This window comes from Micropterus dolomieu, linkage group LG11, assembly GCF_021292245.1.
Source record: "Micropterus dolomieu isolate WLL.071019.BEF.003 ecotype Adirondacks linkage group LG11, ASM2129224v1, whole genome shotgun sequence".
NCBI lineage: Eukaryota > Metazoa > Chordata > Actinopteri > Centrarchiformes > Centrarchidae > Micropterus > Micropterus dolomieu.
This window is the reverse complement of record NC_060160.1, coordinates 29,520,972-29,547,727: the sequence shown is the minus strand read 5'-3', so window position 1 is coordinate 29,547,727 and position 26,756 is coordinate 29,520,972. Positions and strand designations below refer to the sequence as shown.

At 40.2% G+C, this 26,756-nt stretch overlaps 1 protein-coding gene across 2 annotated transcripts in view; it reads left to right on the top strand.

The window, feature by feature from the left end:
* Positions 1-464: 464 nt before the first annotated feature.
* The window catches only part of rragd (ras-related GTP binding D), a 94,171-nt gene continuing 67,879 nt past the window's right edge, over positions 465-26,756 (top strand). Inside the window, exons 1-2 of one of the 2 annotated variants that reach the window (XM_046061932.1) lie at positions 465-642; positions 20,948-21,243. In XM_046061932.1, the coding sequence (XP_045917888.1) occupies positions 525-642; positions 20,948-21,243 (414 nt within the window). In that variant the 5' untranslated portion in view covers positions 465-524. Of the gene's footprint in view, positions 643-19,392; positions 19,499-20,947; positions 21,244-26,756 lie in introns of those variants that run through there. The other variant, XM_046061933.1, reaches the window with a different exon arrangement.

The window sequence follows — 26,756 nt, the reverse complement described above, 5'->3', positions numbered from 1 at the left end:
AAAATAAACTTGAAGCGTAAAAATACGATTTGGCTCTGTGACTCAATAGCCTACCTTCTTGAGTTTTCTCTATTTCATGAAAAATCTTTCTAGATTCTTGGAGACAAGATGTATCACTCCATCTTTCTAAAACTTTATGTAGGCCTACAGTAGTATGTCATCTTAAAAGAAGGTTTTTGGATATTAAAAAGATCTTTAATTTGCCATTTTTTCAGTAGTAGCCTACAGGAGATTCATTCAGTTTTATTGTTGTATGTCATTATTTTGGCAGCAAGCTAATCTAATCAAAAGCTTGGCCAATTATGTTATTGCATGTTGGCATGGCAGCCCACTTTATGTCGTCTCAGCCATAAAACCCATCAGAATTAGCCTTGTGGCTGCTATGTGTAGGACCAGAGGCATGGGAGGGTGGAAGTTCACAGCATGGCCCTCACGTATCAGGTTACAGGGTGGGAAAGTTGGACACCACAAGCGGCTTCAATCCAAACCAGAAGCAGGGCGACAAAAGAAATCAGCATGACAACATGAGTGAGAGGGTGTCAGCGCTGAGTCGGGAGGACGGCGATATTACAATGGGATATTATGACGAGGAAGACGACTTGGAGGCGTTTTCAGACGCCGAGGTGGGCTGTGGGGGCGGAGGTAGGCTGACATTTCTGCTGCTTATGAAGGTCACACACCAGAACAGAGCGAGGGGAGACCACAATGTTACACTTTCACTTCGGATCCGCGTTATTGGCCGCTGACGCGTCTCCTACCTTTGGAGCCCGTTGTATTAGCTAACTGAAGCTGGTTTCCATAACGTTACTCTTTAAAATAAATGTCCGGTTTTCATCATTTGTGTAGTTACTACACTTAAGTTAAATTTACAGAGGTGGAGTAACGGAGTAGGCCTACATTGTAGGGGAGAGCCGGGACGAATGAAAGACTTCAATTTTATTTATATAGCGCCAAATCACAACAGTTATCTCTCAGCGCTTTTCATAAAAGCAGGTCTAGACCGTACTCTCTCTTTTCAGATATGTCATTTTAAAATATAACGTTACAGACAGAAATCATTTGTTGCTGTCATCAACAACTCACGTGTGTGTTCCATCAATACCAGGTGATATCTTGTGGAACGACTTCAGTATAATTTCACTTTGAAGGAAAGGTGCACATTGTTTCATCCGTCTCTACTGTGCGGGACGGATGAAACACAATGTATACATTTAAATAGTTTATTTTTGTTTTTATTTAGAAAGCTTGACACTGCCCTTCTTAATACTTAATTGCAAACACATTATATACTTTTTCTTAATAAAAAAATAGTATAAATATAATTTTGCTAGCTAACTAGAAAATCCAACAGCAAATGCAGATTTGGATTAGATATTGGCTGCCCTTTTTTATGTACATCTGCAGCCTGTTTTCCTGGTCTACTGTGAAGACCCTGTTATTTGGCTGAGTATCCACCTGATTTTCAGGATCTGTTAAGTACTGTGGACGTTTGGCATATCAGATTTATATGGGCCACGAGAAAATTGCTCTCTTGTGTTTCAATCGTCCCGGCTCTCCCCCTGACACACATAATGACACCGAGTTAGTGTTTCTCCATTTTGGGAGACTTAGCTACATTAATCTGACAGCTGTGCAGGGGCGTTTTTAGGATCTTGAAACATTGGGGGCTTAGCCCAGCCCATAAAACTTCATATCTTCACATAATTGACCCCCCACCCCAAAGTTAAAGTCTGTAAAGCATATAGCAACAGTAAACATCCATGTGTCATGTGTCTAAACTGCGGTAAAATGAATCCCCCACACTTTGTTGTGTGTTTTTTATTTATGTAAAGGAAACACAAAATTCAGGTAGCCCGCAGGAGGCTGAATCTTTGTGAGCCGTTTTCACTGGTTGCTTTGTCATGTTATGACTGATTTGATCGTCCTTGTTGCTGAATTGTGGTGAATATTTAAGAACATTTTGATATTTTATGACCTTGTAACTGATTTATTTCCATCTTAAATGTGCAATTGTACTACTGCCTGCCTTGGCCAGGACACAAGAGTTTTTCCTGGTTTAATAAAGGTATAATAAAACAATTTAAAATCTAAAACTGTAACAGAATATAATGCAGAGCAGCTCTCAGGCATTCTGGGTTGCTTTCAGATATGTTTCTCCTGTAGATCAACTTTTAATACCATCACTGCTGAATCAACACACACACACGCAGGTGTGACTGATTTGAGGTAACCTCTTTAAATGTGCATGTGGCACCTTTTTACGTCATCAATAATAAATTAAATCATTTTAATTATTTAATAGCTCCTGTGTTTCAGCAGGTTTTCTGCTCCTGTTCAAAGTTCTGCACATTCAGAATCTAACTGGGTTCTCTGACGTTTCCAGAATAAATAGCTATAGAGTGATACATCTTTTCTCTAAATGATCTTTGTTGGGAGTTGCACATGTGCAGTTCCTAGTTAAGGACTACTAGCCAATCAGAAGCAGAGAAAGGTGGGTCAGCGAAAAGACGGTAAACAGCTTCGATTCAGCTGTAGGCTACATGTTGCCGACCAGGTTGGCAATTTGGACTGGAGCAAGAGTTTCAGAGTGGTGAGTTATTAATCTGTAACAAAAGTATCTTTCATCCATAAAGTTTTAACTGAGCTCTGTCTCTACGTCACAGGAACAACTTTATGTCCACTGACTGCCTGGACGGTAGCTAGTGTTTGGAAGGGAGAGGAGAGCTGTGTGCTGCAGCTCAGTGTGTTTTCACCGGTGTTTTTGAGGGCGTGTCGGACTAGTCGCCCAGCGAGCATTATGACACGTATTATTATACGTACGTATTATTAATATTCATTTTGATGTCACAAGAAAGGGAAGTAAAGGCTGGACTACAAACGAGCTGTTTTCAGGCAGTTCGACGCTTTTAATGCGCCGTTAATGGAAAGTGAAAGTATTTCACTTGTCGGCTTGTTAAAGAGCGACGCAGGCTGCTTTCCAACACGGTCACCAGTGCCATAGTGTGCGCTCACTAGATTTCAGTTGTAAAGCCTTAAACTGAAAAGATATTTGCCTGATTTTCTAAATGTTTGCATCTGCACAGCTCTGTGACTGTCACAAGCGCCCGACCAGCGCTTTACTGCGTAACTGTGCACAGCCTGGATGAGCTCATTTCGGTTAAGGAAGCAAAATGCAGATTACAGATTGGTTAAGTTATGAAGGTATGAATGGAAAATGTAGTGAAATTAAGAGTAGGCCTACATTAGATGTACCCACCCCTGCTGCAGACATCATCACTGCTGCCTTCAGCTAGAAGTAAGCACAAAAGAAAAGTCTGTAATATTGAGGCACTTTGCTGCACCGGCCTCAAGCAACTTTTTTCCTCCCTCAACATTTCTATAGGCTACATTTTGTCCGGGACTGATGTGGAGTGTGTGAGTGATTGACTGGTCTGTTAGTAAACCGCCTCCTATATGAGCCAGCTCCGAAATCGCCTGAGCCAGTAAGGCAATGCCAAATAAAACTTTACATTAGTAAAGAGGGGGGGACAAAACAGATTTTGAAATGAAATATGTATAATGCCTCCTCTGTCTATCAGGTGATGAACCTCACCACAGATCCACACAAGTTAATTTCAGCGCCTCTGATAAAGTGCAGCTCACAGCTTCAGGTGGAGCAGAGAGGACAGACACAGAGCTACAGCTGGATCATCTTATTCTCCACTAATGTGCAGGAGAATAAATAATCTCTCTCTCGATTACAGTCTCAATGACTAAACAATTGCACATCAAAAATATATATTTTTTTAATGATCAAAAAACAGTCTGGTTTTAAACATTTAACTAACTTTTACTTACTTCCAGTTGAAGTTGGTTTTAACAGTGTCAATTCTAATACTGAAGTTAAAGTAAAAGATCTGTACCAAACAATTTCGATATTCCATGAAACCACGTCAATGAATTGAAACTAAAATTAAAATAAGTTAAATTTATAGCTCCATATAAAATAAATACAAATATAATTAAGAGCAATTCTGACCAATATAAAACGTTCTCAATATATACTACACACAGGCAAGAGGTTTTCCTCCTTCACTACTTTTTACAAATTATACACCAAAAGGTAAGACTTTTACTCTGTCTTGCTCTGAACATCAATATTTGAACAGTGTTTTGAAAAATGTTTTGAACAGAGTCCTTAGTACTGTCAGTTGAGAAGTGGCAGGTTGTAGTACAGGAAGCACATCTCTGCCTCGGGAACCTGACAGAGATCCTCCTATCTTGAAGATGGGGGTGGAGGAGTGAGAAAGAGGTGTGCTGCAGCTCACTGTTTTTCCACCGGTGTGTCAGACTAGCCGCTTGGCGAGCGTTATAAGACGCGCATTTTGCTTTCATCCCTGTGACATCACAGGGATGAAAGGGAAACGGCTAGACTACAAACGAGCTGTTTTCAGGCAGTTCAGAGCAGAGCTTTCTGTGGGAGATGGGAACTCCCTTTGGGCTGGACTTTGGGCTTTTTCACTTTGCTAACCTGTTACATGCACAAAAAAGAGAGGAAAAAGCCAAAAAGCATAATACCACCTCTTTAATGATACCATGCATCATTACTAATGTCATCATTACAGTTATACTATTAATAAACATGCAAAAAATCCATCCATCTTCGTCGGGTCACAGGGATACGCAAAAAAAATAATTTTTCGTTGTCAAGCAATACATATAATCTGCCATAATAAATACTTTCAATGTAGCATATCACATCTAGTTTATCCCTTTACCAGCAGTCTTTAAATTCTAAACGCTACTGTTGAATGCATCCAATATTACATGATGTCTACAACAAGGACCTTTAACTTTGAAAATTCCCGATAACGTTTCACATTCAAAAGATAGATAACTTTGTTTGGCAGGAAGCCGTGTTAGAAACTTGTTCAGCTCACATTTATTTATGTGTCCCCTCTGATTTAATCATTTCTGATGTACCTACTGTAACTACACTATTCGCCACCTACCATTGCATTAATCTAATATAGCAATGCGTTAGCGGCAGTAAGCGATGTTACAGAATATTTAGAAGTGATAATGATAGGACCATTCGCTAGAACTACCACACTGTTTCAGAATCTACAATCACGTTTGTAAGCAGCGTAGCTTGCAATACTTCAACTACTGTAACTTAAACATGCTGTGAACAGTAAACATACTGCCAGGAAAATCGGGAGTGTTAGCAAGTAATACTTGCCAAGTGTGGTCATGAATGTAAACTTGTCAGGATTATTTGGGTTAAGAGGAGAAGTGATGACTTTTATTATTATTTAAGTAATGAAGTGATGCATTTCACGTGACAAACAACCGACTCACCGTAGATCTCCATGCCAGGTATGTATAATCTGCCACTGGCTTGGCTGAATGCTTTCTTCTGTAGTGGATTTCTGGCACTATGTGAGAGAGTGCCCTCTGGTGGGCAAACTATGCAACACTCATAACGTGAGTGAAGGATCAGACTCTCTTTTTAAAATCATCCTTCATCTGCCGTTATAAACTCCTATGCTGATTTAAATACAATATCAGCCGATAATATCGGCCGGCCGATATATCAGTCGGGCTCCAGTGAGTGTGCATGGCCCTCAGATGGACTGGCAACCTATCCAGGGTGTACTCTGCAATACCCCCCACCCCTACCCCGCCACCCTCTGTCATAAGCGGTTGACAATGAATGAGTGAGTGAGTGTGAGGCTATAATGGTAATGGAGTCCTTTTTGCAAGTCAACCAGAATTTGTAAACAAAACCACACGTGTGGTAACTTTATCCATTCATCGGACAGAAGTTCTGAAGCGGGGAAAAGCAGGAAGCGTGAAAGTAGGCTAAATAGTCTTCCGTAGTGCACTCTTTTTTCTTTCTTTTTTTTTAACTGATTTGTTATCAGCTACAGTCGCAATTTGAAATTGAGAGCGTCATATGATACAGTGTCATCTATACGCATTTTAACAAAAACGTGCTGCAAGAAAGTTCTGGCTGAGAGAGAATGCTCTTACGTGAGCCTACCATGGCATGCAGTGGCACTGAGCAGAAAATAGATCATATATAATGTACATCAGAAATTATTACTGCATACTTCTGAGTCATGTTTAGCTATTTCATCACCCGTAATTACAGAATAAAAATCTGACAATGTCAGACTCTGCCTAGTCACACAGTGCATTTGTATATCAAATGAGGTAGTTTTCAGTGTAATTGACCCTTCACTAAGCCACGCCCCAAATACACAGCTGGCCAATCACAGCGCAGTATAGGACTCGCTCTAACTGAGGTCCGACACTTTCATGGCTGAGCTCCATTAACTGTAATTTAGGAGTCGTTTTCCACCTTTCTTTTGCCGTATTTTTCCAAGATATGGTCAAACGCTGTTCCCGGGGTACTTTAAATAATTACAGTCGCTACCCAGAGAGGTTGATAGGAGAACTATGATTTATTCTCTTTCCAAAACCTAAAATAAATCCAGAAAAATGTTGGCTGTGGATTGTTCCTAATGTTATGTTATTTAGCTAACGCTAAATGCAATAAACTGCAGTATCTTTCAGGTTTTGTCTTAAATTCCCTTTTAAAGTGCCGCGTGCTCAGGCAGGGACAGGTTTTAGGACCCAAATTGCAGACACGTACTCAGCCGGATGATTGTGATGGCAATTCTTGTTTTCAAATAAACAGCTCAGGCAAGCACTTGTCTTTATGTGAATTTTATTCAAGTCTTCTGTAAGTAAACAAACTTTATATAGCACCCTTCACAGACAAGGGGGGTCACAAAGTGCTTCACAGTAAAAATAGAATAAAACTAAAGCTGCAAGCAGCGTTGGGCGGGCCCTCACACGTGTAGCGCGTTGGAGTGTGAGGCGGCCGCATTGCATATTCTGGAGCTCTGCCGGTGCGTCTGTGAATTTGCTACACGGTTCGGACGCTGCATGAAGGTGTTGTACGTCACTTCCTGTGTCCCCTTTGTGGCGCTACATAGCACTTGCCGCTATTAATATAAGTGGCTATTTGCGTGTATATTTCTTTGGGGCGGGACTCTTATCCTACAGTTTGGTGCAGATGTGAGCATGTACACTGAAGTTACAACTTCCTGTGTCATGGCGATGAATTGATCTTTGACGCCACGGACATCGACGAAAACTCACAGATAGCACAACTTTTCATCGTCAATGCCTTTAGAAGGCACAGCAGAAATTTGAAGTCGATCCCACTAAATCCCTAGGAGGAGTTCAAGTGTGTAAATCGCCAAAAATGACCATTAAATCCAAAATGACTGACTTCCTGTTGGGTTTAGGGCATCGCTCCAAGAGGCTTTTTTGTGCGTCTAGGTTAAACGTTACCCAGGGGCTGCACTGTAGGGGGCGCTAGCAAGCCATTTTGCCACGCACATTTTTTTGCTACGCGCTTCAGACGCTGCATGGAGGTGTTGTACGTCACTTCCTGTGTCCCCTTTGTGGCACTACATAGCACTTGGCGCTATGAATATAAATTAATTGATGTGTGGATGTCTTTGGGGTGGGATAGTTATCAAGCACGTAAAGTTTTGTTCAGATGTGAGCATGTACACTGAAGTTACAACAACTTCCTGTTTCATGGCGAATCAGACGCCATGGACACACCCATTGACGAAAACTCAGATAGCACAACTTTTCATCGTCAAAGCCTTTAGAAGGCACAGCAGAAAATTGAAATCGATCTGAAAAAATACCTAGGAGGAGTTCGTTGAAGTACGGAGTGTGTAAATCATCCAAAAATGACCATAAAATTCAAAATGGCTGACTTCCTGTTGAGTTTAGGGTATGGGTTCTTGAGGCTTTTGTGCGTCTTGATATGATACATGTCCCCAGAAAATTTCGTGCATGTAGGTTGAATGTGGCCGAGGGGCAAATTTTTTCCAATTTTGTAGGGGGCACTAGCGAGTCATTTTGCCACACCAATGCGCTAAAACCATAAAATACTAAATTTTTCACCACTTCCGACATGTGTGCAAAGTTTGGTGAGTTTCAGTATATTTAGGCTCCCAAAATTGAGCTTACTTTGCAGGAAAAGAAAAAAAAAATCCTTACAGTTTCAATAGGGACCTCGCACGGTTTGTGCCCTAATAAAACACACTTAAAAGGCTAGTTAAAAGCTGGTCTAAAAAGATGTCTTAAGGTGTTTTCTAAACGTTTCCACAGAATCCAAGGCTCTCAAGGCTAAAGGGAGAGAGTTCCAGAGCCTTGGAGCCACCACACAGAAAGCACGATCACCTCTTGTTTTATAACGTGTTCTGGTAACAGTTAAAAAGGTCTTGGCCACGAGACCTCAGAGAGCGACCAGAAATGTTTGCATGCAACAGATCCTGGATGTAAGAGGGAGCTTGACCATGCAAGGCTCTGTAAGTAATGGTTAAAATGTACTCTAAAACCAATCGGAAGCCAATGAAGAGCCTTAAGCACAGGAGTAATGTGCGATCTGTTGGTTTTAGACAAAAGCCTTGCAGCTGCATTCTGTACAACTTGCAGTCAGTCTATGGAGGATTTGTTTAGACAAGTGTACAGTACATTGCAATAATCCAGACAAGAAATAAAAGCATGAACAAGCATCTCCATCTCTTCTTTAGAAACCATAGATCTAATCTTAGCAGTGTTCCTGAAATGGAAAAAACGGGAACGACTGACAGATTTAACATGACAGAAAACAGATTTGTCAAAAATGACACCCAAATTTCGCACAACATTACCGTCAGGATGATGGAGCCCCATTGGCCTGCCTGATCTTAGGGGTAATGTTGTCTGGGGCAAAAATCACCACCTCAGTTTTGTCTGTATTTAGTTGCAGTTGTCTGCCATCCATTTGTTAATGGACGCTAAGCAATTGTGCAACACGGACAGTTTGTCTAGCCTATGAGGACTAAAAGATAAATATAACTGGATGTCATCAGCATAACAAAGATATTTTTTCAAAGCTACCAATAATCTTTCCAAGAGGAAGCATATACAGACTGAACAGCAGGGGGCCAAGCGCAGAACCTTGGGGCACACCACAGGACAAAGGAGCAGAGTCTGACATATGTTCCTATGGAAACAAACTCCTGTCAGAGATAGGAGGAAAACTAGTTCAGAGCTGATCCAGTAATGCAACAGTATCAAACGCTGCACTGAAATCTAATAGGACCAGCACAGAACATTTACCCCCATCAGCAGCCATCAAAATGTCATTTGAGACCCTAAGGAGGGCAGTCTCCGTTGAATGGTTTTTACAAAAACCAGACTGAAATTTTTTAAAGATATTATGGGAATCCAAAACATTAGCTTGTTCGCAACAACCTTTTCTAGAATTTTCGAAAGAAAAGGCAATTTAGAAATAGGCCTATAGTTTCTAAATGAAGCTGCATCAAGATTGTTATTTCAAGATAGGCTGAACAACCGCATGCTTAAAACAGCTGGGGACCTGGCCCAGCTGAAGAGATAAGTTTAAAATTGAAACCAAAACATGGGCCCAGTAGATGTATGGATTTTAAAAGCAAAGATGTGGGTAAAATATCAACTGGGCTTTGGGGAGGTTTCATCGTGCCCACTAACTTAATGATGTCATTCAGGGTAATGGTGCAGAAGGAGTCCAGTATTGAAAGTCTGTGATGTATGGGGGTTTGCTGATGGAACAATGCCTGCCCTGACCGCGCTAACCTTGTCCACAAAGTGAGACAAGAAGTGGTTGCAGTCAACATTTGAAAACAGGGACAATACATGCAGCAGGAGAAACAATGTTGTTCATAGTCTGAAACAGAGCTTTTTTTTTAAAAAAAAAAACAGGCAGATATGAGGTTAGTAAAGTAAGAGGATCTAGCATCCTTGATCATTTTGTTTAAGTCTATTAAGAGCTCTTTAAGATGCAGGCGGTGGACTTTGAGCTGAGTCGCTTTCCATAAACTCAGTTCTCCGACAGACACGCGTCAAGCTGCGATTGGCGTCATTCATCCACGGGGATGTATTAACAGGAAATTTCTCTAGTTTTAAGAGGTGTCACTTTGTCCAACAGCAGGGTGCAGTGATCATTGAACACCTGTGCACAAGCGTCCGCGTAATTCAAAATAAGAATCGAGCTTGCGTCAAATGCAGCTGAAAATTTCTCAACAGTAAGTTGGTTAATCAGAGGTAAGCAGGACACTCGTTTAGCAGGCAGAGGATCCTCATCACAAATAAGATCAAATAAGATGCATTTGTGATCACTAACAAATACATCTTCGATGCAAACATAATTAATGTTTAAACCATGAAAAAGAACAAGATCGAGTGTATGTCCCTTGCTGTGCGTAGGACCAGAGACATGCTGTGTGAAGTTAAAAGATTCAGTAATATTTACAAATTCAGAAGCATTTTTGCAAGTATCATCATCCACATGAATATTACAATGATCACTCTGTCCAGCTTAATAATGGATAAGTCAGAAAAATCAGTAAGAAAAGAGGCGGCTGGCCCAGGTGGCTGGTAGACTAAAATACAAATAAAATGTATTTCAACGACCAACCATAGTCATCTGTAGTTCAAAAGAAGAGTATGTGCCAGCGCTCATTGACTGGCAGATAAAATGTTAGATAGATTCCGTGCACGAGCGGTTCCAGTGTTGTTAGCGTCATTAGCTCTGTTGGTCTACGACTTCATATTTATATAAAAACAGACAAAACTGAACATTGCTGGTAGAAAAGATTATTGTTACCTGGTGAGTTCAGAAAAAATGTGTCTGTAACTTTATTCCAGCTATCATTGGACTTTACTGTGACCAAGTTAGCATAGCATAGCCCTGATCGATCCAAACTCAATTCAGAAAACAAACATTTTAGAAGTTGTTGTCCTGTTGTCTTGCTGACAGACCTGACAAAGCATGAATTCATTTGTTTAACAAATCTGCATCATGTTGTAGTTATTTTGGCATTAGTTTGATCAGTTTATTGCTATTTAATCACAGCACAATGTTTACTTTGGGTTCATAAATTTTTATTAATAGCGAGTTGTGTTTATTCGCGTTATCGCGTTGTGTGTGAACACTCAGTTCTCCAGCGATAAAACCCCCACGAGGAGAGTGTTGTGTGGATTAAATTTGCGTTTGAAAGCATCTTATGCGGCATTCAGACCAAACTGTTTCCTCATTTCCTCATTCATATGGTCGATATCAAAGCACATATCTTAACGCATTTAGATAGCTTATTAGTTTTTTTACCCAAAGATGATCTTGAACAATACCACTTTTATGATAAATTTTTATGATCAATTTGTCATCGATGTATCGACAGAGAGTTATCTTCGGACGTTGTGGATTTATCCTCAGCAAAGAATAAAATCTATAAGCTACACTTTCCTTCTTTATAACACTGTGACTCTGTAGATACAAGGCAGTTGTCAGGTTGGCAACAGATGCACTGAAACAGTTACCGTGTGGCTACATTAGGCTACTGCACTGTTTAAACTAATCAGTAGGCTATAAAAACTGATTACCAAACAGTCGGGGTGTGACGAGATCTCGCTCCACAAGATCTTGCAAGATTGAAGCGTGTCAAAATGTCTTGTCAGGAAAAAAGCTGTCTCGCGAGATTCACGAAAATTACATTTATCACACGCTGTCAAGCCACACAATCAATTCCACCCAGCTAATTGACACCGGCATACACTATGATAGTGATCAGCTGGACCCTCTCGTGTTATGGTCCAGACAGCTGTAATGAGTGGTAACAAATAGCTGGCAACATAAACATTTAAAAAATGAAGCGCAACCTTGCTCCGTTTGGAACTGTGAGCTCCACTTTATCTAAGCTGCTGTATGTGTGGATCTGTGGTGCGATTTCTGCCTGATCAAAAGTGTTTCATTTACTTTCAGTTTCACATGCAACATGCAGTCCCAACACAGCAAAATCCCAAGTGTAAATTCAACTCGCATAGTGTTAAAATTAACACTATCCCAGTGTTTATATAATTCTCACTGGTTCAGTGTTAAAGTTAACTTTTTTATAGTGTTAAATTTCTGACACTCACAGTGTTGTTTTGTGACACATGAAAGTGTTTTTTTGACACTAAATTGTGTTAGTCCCTTTGACTTACAATTTCTAACTTCTAACAGAATGTTTTCACCAAATCTAAAAATTTCTAAAAAAGGCTACAGAACAGTAGAAACACTAGCATGCAGTAAATCTCTTAACTGTAGGTTAGCACAGTTATAGTAAACTGTGAACAAGTATTAATAATCATTAAAACATTAATTAACATTAACATTTTTTATTCAGGAAAAAAAAAAAACTTCCTAGCACCAGTCTGTGGGCACAATTATGCACATTTACGTAGAAAATAAAGGTACAATATATAGGCTCGGATACATAAGCACTTTGTAGATCAAAAGGCTTACACATTATAAGACCTTTCTCATCACTGTCAATCACTTGGTACGCATGTAAATGCTCACTGAAATGGTCAACCACAAGCTTGCTCACTAGGAAGTACATGACACTGTTGACTAAATTAATCTTATTTATTTTGCATAACACAGGCATTTCATGGTCACTCTCACTGCAGATGATAAGCCCTGCCCTGTACTCTGTCCCACTGATTTTAACCCAGTTAGTAGAGAAAATGTCTTTCAGTACGGCGGAATGCAGGGCTCGGGCAAATGGGCCACTATTGTCCTCATTGTCCACATTAAATGATTTCAGGGGTCCATACTCAATATGGTTTGCAGGTGAAATCTCCCAGTGATAACCTATGGACATTTGGTGTTTTTTTGCAAGTGATTTAGTGATGTTCTTGAAGTTCTTAAGACTGTTTTGAAAACCCTGTGTTTTGCTTCAAATCTCATGCTCCACACATGTATTAGAGGTCCTATTTTTCTTATACAAACCAGGTAGTGGATCATAAAGTGATGTTTTGGGATCAGGTTTCTATCTAGATAGACCTGTTTGAACAAATCATGGTGTTCCATTATTAAATGCACAGTCATGCCAAGTGTAAGAGATGGAGAAAATATGATGTTGATTATCTGCAGTAAAAGCGGCAGCAGAGTCCAGTTTTGGATTCCTTCCTCCACAATGTCACCAAAAAGCAAAGGAATGTTTCTTACCAGACGAAGAGTCTGAATGGAATTGAGTCCTTTATAATTGCCAGTACTGTCCAGCTTAATCTTTGTCGGCGATTTTTGCGCTCCAAGTACCCATAGTCAAAAGCATAGATTTTAGACAACATATCAGGTTTTGACAAAACAGTTTTTGAGAGATACTCCAAAAGTCACTTTAGCTCATACTGAGCCACTCCTTCAAGAATGTCGTGCATTATGTCCAAAGAAAAATTGTGGCAAACATGAAAGAACCGTAGGCTGTTAAGAGTTGAATTCTGCTTTAAACCAAACATGGACAACTTCTGTGGGTCTGATTGCAACTCACTGCAGTGTATTTCAAAAAGCTCTTTACCACACAAGATTATCTTGGGGTCATCCTCACTGTAAACATTCTGGGCATCATCTTTTTCAATCAAACATAAACGACAGACATAACGTCCACTGAAAGACTCTGTAAAACCAAGAATGGCATGCATGCCCAAGTTGTCCCCAGTTATCTGGCCTATAGTACCACAGACTTTTCCAGAAGAGAAGGGAAAATCAAGGCCATGACTCTCCAGTGTTTTGATGTCATTAATTAGAGGATGTAGAATGGGACCAAAACCATATTTTTTTACATCTTCAGTGTGAAAGAGTGCAACCAAATGAATGTTCATCACAGCAGAGTTAAATTTTGGTGGCAGATTTCTGAGGACAAAATAGAGAGCACCTATTTTGTGAACACCATGTTTTGAACCCAGTGGGTTAGCAGTTTCAAAGTCATCATAGTACATCTGAATTTGTAAAGAAGTTGTTTAGAGAACAATGGGTGTGTCTTAAAATATCTCCCATCACAGAAGTCTTCATATCGGTCGGTTTTTGATACACAAGGTTCCCCAAGCAGTTTACAAAAAACAAAAATTGCGGCACATAAATTTTGTTGTTTCCAAAATGGGAATGTAAACAAAAGTGTCTTTGACTGGGACTTGATTATAAGTGCCTGTTTGTTTATTTCGCCTTGTATCAAATCGAACTCCTAACATTATTTCTACAGGCTCCACAAGCCCCCATTTTTCATTGAAATATTTCATTCTTTTAGTTTCAGTATTAAAGCCAACAAATGGGTTTTCAAAATGATCTAATGTGTCTTCTAAAGTAGGATCATCTTCAGGCACAGCAGACAGTATTTCATGTTTAACTTGGGAGTGCAAATCAGTAGCAACCTCTGCCAAATCACTAACAACTGCTGAAACTAAACTATTTGCTATCCCACTTCCTTGGAGTTTAGCAATGATTGGCGCGCAAATATTATTTGTATTTTCTTTAAGACCTGATCCATTGTCCTCAAAACACCTAGCCTCTGGGCTGGGCGTGGCACTTGTTTCACCAACTTCTGTAGAATCTTGGAGAAAATTAGCTTGAAATGACTGAGTTTGCTACATCACCACTTTGAGAAAAATCCTTCTCATGAACACTGCTTAAATGTTTTTTGAAACCCGAATATGTTGAAAACTGCAGCCTACAATGTTCTTGTGCACATAACAACTTAAACCTGGTGCTAGGATAGAAACTGTGATCAATTCTTAAATGGGTTATCGAGTACTGACAAGCCACATGTACAGCTTGACAAATGAAACACCTGAACATTTTTACCCTAGTTCAGCAGTTTTGCCCGTAACTCACAAACTCTTGGAGACTCATCTGTTGTTGTAACATAGATGTTGTAGACTGTTGTCTGCACAAAAGTGTAGAGCTGGACCAGGGATTCGTCATAAGTCAGGTTGAACACGTAGTGGGATTTAAACAGTTCATCAAAAGCACCCAATGAGCTGGTGGACTGGCATGGGATGAGCTGTTTGTCTACGACGATGTAGAAAGTGTCAATCCTGTTCTGGATCCAGCCAACAGCAAAGATGTAGGGTTGTTTGCCATCTCTTCCCGGCAGGTGTTCGTCAATGCTGCAGCATGACTGAAAAACAGTACAATAACATGAACACCTTGAAGTAACTGTTTAGATTCTTATCCATACAGTGGTTTTGCTACTCCATGCGATGTTATAGATCCTCCTTTTGTCCAGTTACGTGCTCCTGTGTCGCGAGAACATGCACTCTACTGGGACTATGTCCCACGTAGAAATCTGACTATCACAGGGGGAAGAACATTGAGGAGATTTTCAACTACTCACTGCATATGACACTAGAAAAGTTAGAGTTGTAAAAAGACAATGGCAAATCGCATTGGTGTATGTATGTGTTCATGTGTCCCCAAGAAGTCTTTGCTGTTGAGCAACTATTAAGTTAACAAAGTTATCTCTGGGGGAAGAAAATACCACTGCAAGTTGTCTTTTATTGAGTTAATATAACTAAACAACTGGCTCATGGAATTTCAACAGAGTAGAACAAATGTACCTTGTGAAAAGTGCACCATTTTGTCCACGGCATAACTGGGACTTATTTTGATCTTCTTCCGTCCAGCTGTGGGTGGCATGAGATGGAGAAGGAGTAGCAGGGAGGCCATATCACTGTCCCAGTCTGTAAGGAGGGAATACAAAGGAGAAAAAGTAATTATCTAGTTTCTAAACAGAATGCACAAAGTAAATAGCACCAGCTATTTGGAATATAAACAGCATGTCATGTAGCGTACTGGTGTCATCGTTCTCTGTGAGTTTCTCAGCAGCTTTCAGAAGTCGGCACAACTCGGTTGACTGATTCAGGTGTTTGGCCTCTTCAATAACCTTGGGCTTTCTGTGTCCCACTTCTCAAGCATCTTGGAGGCAGTTTCAGCACCAACAGCAACAGGAAGTCTTGGTTCAGCTGTTGAGCATACATACATGCAAATACATGGAATCAATGGTGAGTGCATTGTTGACTGCTTACAACCAACAAAGTCACAGACTGGAGCTTAAATAAAATATGCTTAATTCACTAGTCCTTTGACATCTGAAAGATGTGGAAATATCTTGAAGACATCTGTGGTTTTCTGCGGGTCATTCACTAGTTCCTGGCAATGTTGGAAGGTCACCTTCATCTTTTGAAACACACCACCTTCATCAGGACAGTGAACAAGGAATGGTATAGCCTCCCGGCAGGCGTCTCAATCATGCTGCTGAGGTGCTGCGGCTGCTAATCTTCGCCGTTTTGGTCCTTGTGCTTCAGGCTCAGTGGTTGCCTTGACTGGCTGTTGACATTTATTCCTGGTCATGGTCTTAAGGCGCCACGCTAAATATCCTGTACCTTTTTCCCCATCATAGAAGTGCTCCTGTCATTTGCAAATTACAAAGGTCTACTTGAGTAAATATTCATATATATATATATATGATTCATTGAATTTTCTAACATACGTCACAGTTTCAGCAGTACTATTGTGTGCCCATTTAACCAAATATAACAAAAAAAATAAAACAACTTACATAGCCCTTTGGAGAGAAAGGATCCTTCAGCGAGGGAAAAAGCGGGAATCCTCCTTTAAAGCAAACACAATACAAACACATAAAATTGATATGCTCCAGGATGAATATAGGACCCCACATATGTTAATTAAATGCTTAGTATTTAGAAATTTCCTCCCATTCCATTCCCATAATAACCCTTTCAGTCTCAAACTTTTTTAAATGTTTAGGAACACCTACCCATGCATCTCAGTCATATGGTTAGCCAGTATGTTGACAAGCTGTCTCCGGGTGCAGTGCTTCAGGGAATTCTCTCTGTCTTTCAAGGCTTTTTTTAAACTGTCCTCATGATAGTTCATGTTGGCATCAGATTTAGTGAAAATAGAGCTGTGTGCTTCTTGCCACAGGCCTTTTTCTTCTTACACTGAAAATACAGGCACTTCAAAATTAATGTAAAACTCTTGCTGTTACATAGTGAGACAGTTTTAAGAATCCCCTTATCTGCATTGTCTTGCTTCCTTTGGTTATGTGTCTTAGTCAGAGGCTGTGTCAGAAGTGTGTCACAAAATTGAGAGCATTGTGACATTAAGAATTGTGAATGATCTTCCATATCATCATGGATCATGCGTAAAACAGGAGCGTCAGACTTAATCCAGACACACTTAATTGATGATGTTATAAGTCAAAATTGTAAACATCTCCTGCTATCAAGTACCTCTTTTGCAGCCTCTGACTCCGAAAGCTCTGTAGACCGGTTTAGGACTTCAGAGCTGGATGTAATTCTGCCTATGGGAATCCCCCATTCTCTTTGGCTGGAGTGGTCATTGTCACTTGACGAAAGTGAAATGGTGTCAGTTTGGGAAGATGATGTTGAATCACCCGAAGGGGAAAAGTCTTAGTAAATAAGTAAAACATTACAAAAATATATCCAGTACAAGAGTGACCTGCTAGAGCAAACTGTGAGTCTGTGTGGGACAATCACAACCAAACCAACATTTTCAAACTTTTTTTGCAGTTGGATGTTACTTTGTAACAGTAGTCAGAAATTCAGAGACATAAGGAGGTCTCACCTAGACTTTTTCAACAGAAAAAACCCCCAGCAATAATTACAGCGGATTTAACAAAGACACCAACCTTCATCTGAAATGCTGTCACGTAATGTCAGGCATAAGTCAGGATTGGTCTCTGTTAGTTCAAGAAGGATGTCTTCCTCCACTGCAGTGTCAGTTTCATCAAAAATATGAAGTTCAGCAGCATCGGGAAGCCCAAACTTGTTTTTGACTACAGGAAAACAAGCAAGATACATGATAAATATATATGAAGTAGGTTTTAAACTACAACAAATCACTGACTTCTCAACCAATTTATCTCTAAAACTGATGTGACATTGTCAAAACAGCTGGATCATGATGTTTATATTGGTCATTAGCAACATTACAGTGTACAAGACAAAACAGCACTTTTTTTGTCTGAGGTACTGAAGTTTAGTTTCCAAATTAAATGTCACTTGCCAGGGGTTGCAGCGCTTTAATTTTAAGACACATACCAAAGGAAGCAAGACAATGCAGATAAGGGTATTCTTAAAACTGTCTCACGAAGTAACAGCAAGAGTTTTACATTAATTTTGAAGTGCCTGTATTTTCAGTGTAAGAAGAAAAAGGCCTGTGGCAAGAAGCACACAGCTCTATTTTCACTAAATCTGACGCCAACATGAACTATCATGAGGACAGTTTAAAAAAAGCCTTAAAGCTTGTACTTTCATTTTGTTACACAAGATAGCTACTTGCCTTCGTTGACGAACTCCAAATAAGTGAAACCTGACTGTAGTCTGATGTACTTCTTGGCAGTCTGGTATTTCACCTTCAGCAGCATGATGACATCATAAAGAAACTGCAGAAAATGGAAAGAACTACCTGTATTGTTTTCTCAGGTGCAAAGAATTAACAGAATTTTAAATCAAGCCATGTAGCCAAAATATTATAGTAAAAAGACTATTTTAAGTCCTCCAAACAAAGCTATTATACTAACGTTATTAATTCTGAAAGGCATGATTAAATTCCTGCGTGCAGTCAATATTGACTACCAGCGTGCCAACCTCAACAACCCAGCTGTATTCTAGTGTTAACATAGCTATCCTTATTAGCTAGGCTCCTTACATGCTGGCTAATAACCTTTTTTAAGGTGTGTCTCCCACATTGACAGTTAAATGCTAAAGTTGCTGTTACTGTTGACCACTTGTCTGTGGTCTGCTGGCAGAACACCGGGTGCTTTGATCAGGTGCCGGTGTTATGCCGAGTTTTGCATGTCTGCCGACAATTGCATGCACCTCCAAATACTGCTTTTAAGCGCTATAATATCCTTCGTGGGGTTCATCAATTGTGATAAATGATTCGAAGTATATATTTTTTCAACATTTAGAGTCGTTAATATTTTAATACACTTAGTAGAAGTAGCAATCATTGAGATTCAGCTTAAAGATGTTGTGATTACCACGTTTGATGTATGAGCACAACAAAGTGTCTGAAAAGGACCTTAAGACATGGATGCATAATTCGGCAGGACAGATGTTGTAGACTACCTGCCAAGATTTGCATCCACCTCTTTACCCAGCTTAAATGAGCGTTACCAGCCGCGAGGTGCATGCAATTCCCGGCAGGCAGGCAGAATTCGGCACAACACCGTCGTGCTGTTGCCGAGGCGACAAGTTTCGTTTTACGGTGGACGGACTGCAACATTACAGAGTTGTTGTTTTCTTTTAGCTTGAAATAATCCAAGACTTGGGACACTTTCTTCTTTGTCCCTCGCTATTTTCTCTCTCCTCCTCCACTTTGCAAACAGCGACATCATAATCATGTCGTGTTCACCGTGTAAGCGCGATGTGCGACAGTAATACATGTCCGTGCAAAACATTGTGCGTTGTAGTTATTTAACGAAGCGTCAACACAAAGAATTTGCATCGATGCAATTTAGTAATCGATTTCATCGAGGAATTGTTTCAGCCCTAATGGGAAACACTGATGATGTCATAGTATTTGCAGCAAATTCTGGTAAAACAAATAACTTACTGTTAAAATGTTATTTGTTCTCTTAACCCTGGGCCTGGAAAGCTTCTGTTTGCTAGGTATCAAAATTAGCTAGAACCGGCCTCTAACAATTGCTCAACCTCACCACTAGTCACAAACTTTTTTTGGTGCCAGTCTGCCAACTAATTACCGTGGTCAGCCTAAAGTTTTAAGCGCTAGTATTTGCCTAAAGCAGCTAAACCTGCTAAAATTGATTGCACAGTATTTATTTGAGTTTATTTGGATATCCTAAATGTCATGGTAACATGCCACTATTGTTATTACGTTAATTGACCATCATTAACTGATTGTTAGCTAGCAAGCACTAAGCTAAATTAATATTAGCTGGTATCTAACGTTACCAGCTTCAAAAACACACCCCACTTGATGTTAATTCACAATATATATAGCGAATAATGGTCATTATAAGTAAATATACTTGTTCTTACCATTTAAAAGAGTATATTGCAGACACTTGGGTTTCTTCTCCGTCACCGTGCATCCACGAAAATGACCGTGAAAAAAACGGATGTGCAATTAACACCGTCACTCAACTCGCTGAAAAGGCAGCGCCCCCAGAGCTGTTTAAGCACTGCCAGTGGTCAAAATCACACCCAAGTCAACTCCTATCAACTCAGAATAATTTTCACTGTAAAATTAACTCCCATTCACACTACCGATTTTGCTGTGAAACTGCGTCAACTGGTCAAACGGTATGTAGGGGATAATGTTACTACCAGCGGATCTATAACGTAATGCACAGCAGAGTAAAGGGCAGGTAGACCTCTCATTAAATGATGAAGTTAGACTAATAACTTTTTTCTGGACATGTCAGAGAACACAGGTATGTAGAGATTCTGAATGTGCAGAAAATTCTGAATATGAGCAGAAAATCTGCTGAAACACAGGAGCTTATAACTGTCCTGGAGTTTATAACTAAATAATTTATCATTGAGGTGAAAAGGTGCCACAATCACATTTAAAGAGGTTACTTCCCCAAACATAAACAAAGAGGACGAAAGACTAAATCATGACTTAGCAGGGATGATATTAACTGAATTTTGTTTTTCTCTTTATAAAATCACCGTAAACTGGTGCAGAAAAATTCATCAGAATGCAGGGTGCTCCAGCTTCCTCCCACCATCCAAAGAGGCTAGGTTAATTGGTGTCTCTAAAATTGACCTTAGGTGTGGATGTGAGCGTGAGTGGTTTTTTGTCTATGTGTGGCCCTGTGATGGACTGGCGACCTGTCCAGGGTGTACCCCGCCTTTCGCCCGATGTAAGCTGGGATTGGCTCCAGCCCCCCTGTGTATGCAGGATAAGCAGTTGATGATGGATGGATGGATGATCAAAAGTTTCATATAATTCACCATTAAATATTTCTTACAGTGTAATAGTAATTTACAGTGCCTCTGTCCCTTTGTTGTTGTGTAGTGTTGGACGTCAGTGATTCTCTGAATGGAGAGGTCAAACCTCGTATACTATTGATGGGCCTGCGGAGAAGTGGGAAATCTTCTATCCAGAAGGTGGTTTTCCATAAAATGTCACCCAGTGAGACCCTGTTCCTGGAGAGCACCAATAAGATCTGCAGAGAGGATGTCTCCAGCAGCTCCTTTGTCAGCTTCCAGATCTGGGACTTCCCTGGCCAGATTGACTTCTTCGACCCCACCTTTGACTATGAAATGATCTTCAGAGGAACCGGAGCGCTAATCTTTGTAATTGATTCACAGGTCAGGCCACAAAACCCTATTATATATAATCCTATATAATGTTCTGAAGGCTTTCTTATTACCCTATTCAAGATATACCATTATTACAAAAGTAGAAAATCAGCAATGTAGTCACTGTTGTAGACAAAGTAGTGAACAGGGTGACAAGCAGAGATCACATAAGCATCTATGGCAGGTGTAGGACCACAGGTGGGGTGTGAATTCAGCAGCTGAAGCTGACAGAGGAGTATGAATTAATACAAGGGACTGGTACTGGTTCCTGACTCGTCAGAACCATTATACTGATAAACTACTGCAGCATTTGGTGCTGCTGTTGGTACTTGAACCTTCTTCATCATTTCAGTTTGCCTACTGTTAAATCAACTCTGCCCCCCTGTCTTTCCACGCTTGAGTGAGTTGACAGGCAGTGCTGATGTGCACAGTAATGTGACATGTCAATGTCACTATTTCTTGGCCAGGGACAATCACTTCCCACAGAGTTCGACAGTTTCTAGGTCAGTTTTACACTTTTGTACAGAGTCAACAAATGGGATTTAACATGTCAATTATTAAGAGGGGTCTAACTACAGACCTCCACTGTGGAGTCGCTTCCGGTGCAGGCTCCACTCTGAAGTGAGCTCCACTGTCAGGGCAGGAAATAACCATAAATAACAGACTATTTGTGAGGGTTTTTGTAAGTCCCCCACAGGACATAACTTGATGCATTCTCAGTTTCTTCGCTACTCTACACATTGTGACAGCGGTAGGTGACTGGTTAGCATTATCCAAAACAATGAGAAAAGTGTGAATGCATTGATCTTGGTATGTGTTTGCTGGCAAAATAGCTACCGCTATAAATATTGTACAGGCTACGCCAACAGCGATTAGCGTTAGCTACTGAAGTAGTATAGTAGAATTAGCTTTTTTTTCTTTGGATAATAAATGTGTGTTTGGCTTTATGAAACATTGTAAAGCATTTAGTATGGGCATAGGTCTGCATTTGTCTTAATATGTTGACTATGACGCTCAGGTTAGTTATTTGTCCAGAAGAAGATAAAATAAAGATATCGTTGAGACCAGGGGTTGGCAAATAAGTCTGGCATCGGGCCAAATTTTTCCAAGCCATTATATAGTGGGACGGGAACAAAGTCAAACCACACAAAATCATGTGCGTGATTAGCTCAGTTGGTATTGTGCGGGACTCCCCATGGGGAGGTAGAGAGATTGATCCCATCTTATTGCGAATATTTTTTTCTCCCTTGTCAAACAAATTGAATAAAAGGACACTTTTGCACATGCTCACATAAAGCATGTGCCGCAGTGTGTGCGCGTTCCGGCGTTTGATCCGCATTCATAAACCTGTGGACAAGAAAATTCAGGGGAATCCAATCACACGTTTACTGACGGCTTTTTCAGAGGTGTGTCAGGCAGGCCAGAGACTCTTTTGAATTGTCTTTCAGAACTCTTCAAAGTAAAAGCTCTTAATAAACTCGACATGAAGCATTGCTGCAAAAGACGTTCTTGCGCTTTTATTTTAGAGGCACAATCTCTTAAGAGAAAGTGGTTATGTGAGTAACTGTTGCTGTCATGACTGAGATCTATTTAAGCATCAGCCGTTATCAATTTATTTTTTAATTTTTTTTCTGCTATCAAAGCAATCTGAAGGCCCGCCAGCAATCAGGCCCTTGGGCCGCCTATTGCCGACCACTGGTTTAGACTGTTCTGTGTTGCTGTTTTCGCACTTTTTGTAACGTTACTATGACAGTGTTTCCCATCCCTCTCCTGGAGAAAGTTACCCTTTGTCCATCATGATTTAATCTTTCCCTGCTTCAACACAGCTGATTTAAGCAGCTTCGGGTTCATAACAATTTGATAGTTTGAATCAGCTGTTTTGGAGCAGGGAGAGATCTAACACACACACACGGTTATATGAATAGTTAGCTTATGTTATCCCCAGAAAAAAACTCCTCCTCCCATAGATCTTCGGGGGCTCACCATAGCCACTGTTGGCATATCCTAATTTGCGTGATTTAGATTTACAAATATTGATAGTGGTAGCTATTTTGATGGAACATGCCAAGAGCCATGCATTCAGACTTTTTTTTAATGTTTTGGATAATGCAAATAAGTCACTGCTGCTAGCTCCTTTTCTAACTGTGTAATCTTTGTGTATGCAGTGTATTTACAGAATTATTGATACAGGTATACATGTTGTATTACATGTGTGTTAATTTTTACAGATGTTACAGTTTGATAGTCCACAAGCTGTAGTCCATATAACGTTAGTCCAGTAGGGTTCTAGTTACATAGGAGCTCAGCTCTCATAAGGAGGGTCTGAGCTCTTATGGAAGCAGTAAAATCATGCATCTATGGCGGTCACTAATTAATTTACCAACAACTATTTTTAATCACACCTGTATTGTAAATGATTATTTACATTAATTTCTAAACAGGGAAAATAAACAAGTTTTCCAAATGAACTATGTTGAATGAACAATGTTAATCATGTATTACAACATGATTAATAATTATAATTAAATATAATCATTAATATGATACCGGGGCAGATTTGTGGTCTCTCCTTGAGCAGTAGTCTTTATTGGGTTATTTCAGGCTTTTTAAACTTAAAGTTTGTTGCAATATTGCAGACATCTGGGGCAAGTAGTGTGCTGCTGTATGTGTGAGAAAGTATTGGACCACGTAATGAACACGTCTGTCTAGGCTTAGGTTATTATTTAATTATTTATTAATCTCCACTGGTAACCTTCATTATACTATAGATCCCCATGAAGCTCAAATTATAACTGCAGTCCAATTTCATGTTAAATTCAGCTGATAGCAATAAAATGACATAGTATATTATACTTCAAAGGGAAATTATGAATGAGAAGTGTTTGTGTTTTTTTTAAGAAGACTGGAAGAGAGGCTAAGCTATAGGGGAGAGCCGGGATGATTGAAACACTTTTCAGATATAAGTCATTTGAAAATATAACATTACAGACAGAAATCATTTGTTGTTGTCATCAACAACTCATGTGTGTGTTCTATTTTTAGAACACATACCAGGTGTTATCTTGTTAAAATGTGGAACGACTACAGTATAATTTCACTTTGAACGAAATGTGCGCATTGTTTCATGCGTCCCTACTGTGCGGGACGGATGAAACACAGGGGTGGGACGGAAGAAACACAACGTATACATTTAAATAGTTTATGTTATTCTTGTTTTTATTTAGAAAGCTTGACACTGCCCTTCTTAATACATAATTGCAAACTCATTAGGCCTATGTGCTTTTCTTTCTTAATAAAAAATAGTATAAATATAACTTAGCTAGCCAACTAGAAAATCCAACAGCAAATGGAGATTTGGATTAGATATTGGCTGCCCTTTTTTATGTACATCTGCAGCCTGTTTTCCTGGTCTACTGTGAAGATCCTGTTATTTGGCTGTGAGTATCCTGGTGGTCCAGCCTGCAGCCTAGTGGACTCTGCCCCCCGCCCGCCGTATCGAAGTAGGGTAGAATGGCTACGTGTCGGGACGATTGAAACATCTGTGACTCCTGACATTTAAACTTCACTAGCTTCTAAACTGTAAAACTTGACACTTAGAACTTCAGGATGTGTTAAAGTTAGTGTTGTAGTCAAGACCGACCAAGAACAGGGTTTATCGAGACCGAGACAAGACCAAGACTTTTAGGGGCTGAGACCAAGTTGAGACCAGAAGTTGAGTCAAACCCAAGACCAGTTCCCCACATTATATGACACACACTAAAATGTGAAACGTGATCATAGGTACTTCTCAAATTGATCTGAAATATCCAGATTCCCACAAAAACGCCCACATACAAACACTAAGAGCTGAAATCAACGTAAACATCTTTATTCAACACTCCTTTTCCATGTTTACCATCACGGGAAGGGGTGAAAGTTGTTAACAGGAACAACACATTTTTAATGAGGGTTATTGGTTGCATTTGAAGCAATACATTTTACATCCAATAAAGTTAGGATGTTAACAAATAAATCAGACAATGCAAAAGCAATTTATTGATGTTCCCAAAGTTATGGTCTTGACTGGTCTTGAAATAAAATCCCGAGTCCTCAATGTCCGAGACCGCGACAAGACCAAGAGAAGAAAAGTGGTCTTAAGATTCAGTACTCGAGTACTCCAACACTAGTTAAAGTACTAACTAATCTTTCATATGATCATGACCATGACACATGAAACAATAAACACACTTTCAAAAAAAATGATCACGTTCCGTGATTGAAAACAGCTTCTTTCGTATATCTCCGTGAAAGTGTGACGTATCCACCTGATTTTTCCTGGTTCTGTTAAGTACTGTGGACTGTATGTGCTGAGGTAGTTTAGCATATCAGATTTGTATGGGCTCTGAGAAAATCGCTGTGTTTCATTCGTCCCGCATTTCAATCGTCCCGGCTCTCCCCTACTCTTAACTACTCAACGTTATGTTTTTCTGTGAATTGATGTGGCTAGCTGCATGGACGGAGATATCGCCCTATTTTGATAGAATAAATCAAAAGTGCCTGTAAAAAAAGAAACTGTTACTAGTTGAATTATTGAATCGATATACAGTCTGCTTTGTTGCTACACTGGCACGATAAGTGCTAAGTAGACAGAATTGGCTTAAATCAGAATCAAATTTGTCTATGAAGATTCTCAGTCATCCAGGTCATAGTTATCCAACGAAGGTTAAAATCAAGGGCAACTGGACTTGGTTGAAGATACTGGAAGACGTTTCGTCCCTCATCCAAAGGACTTCTTCAGTTCTGACTGACTGGCAGGGAAACTCAGCTATTTAACCTCAGTGGGGTCGTTGGCCCGGGTCATCGATACCGCTGGTTCGTTAGTGTTCCTTGTTGCTGTGATGACAGTCGTTACGGTCGTTAAGACTACTACTGTGACCTCTGTCTAAACACCACCTACTTCCAGTACAACAGTGGATTCTACAGACAGAAGCATGGCTGTGCCATGGGCTCACCGGTATCCCCGATTGTGGCAAACATCTACATGGAAGAAGTGGAGAATAAAGCCCTCAACTCCTTCAGAGGAATAGCACCGAGCCACTGGTACAGATATGTGGACGACACCTGGGTCAAAATTAAAAGCCAGGAAGTGCAAGCCTTCACAGAACACATCAACTCTGTGGACAGTAACATCAAGTTCACACGAGAAGATGTTCACAACAACAGTTTGGCCTTCCTGGACTGCACTGTACACATTGAAGAGGAGAGGAGCCTGCAGATTGGTGTTTACAGAAAACCCACACACACAGACCAATACCTACTGTTCGATTCACACCACCCACTGGAGCACAAGCTAGGGGTCATGAGAACACTGCACCACAGAGCGGAAAACATACCAACAAGCGCGCAAGCCAGAGAGAAGGAACAGAACCACCTGAAGGGGGCACTTACAGCCTGTGGATACCCTAAATGGACCTTTGTGAAAACAGCCACAAGATCCAAGAAGAACAAAACTACAGGGGAGGAGGAAAAGAAGGTCAAACGCA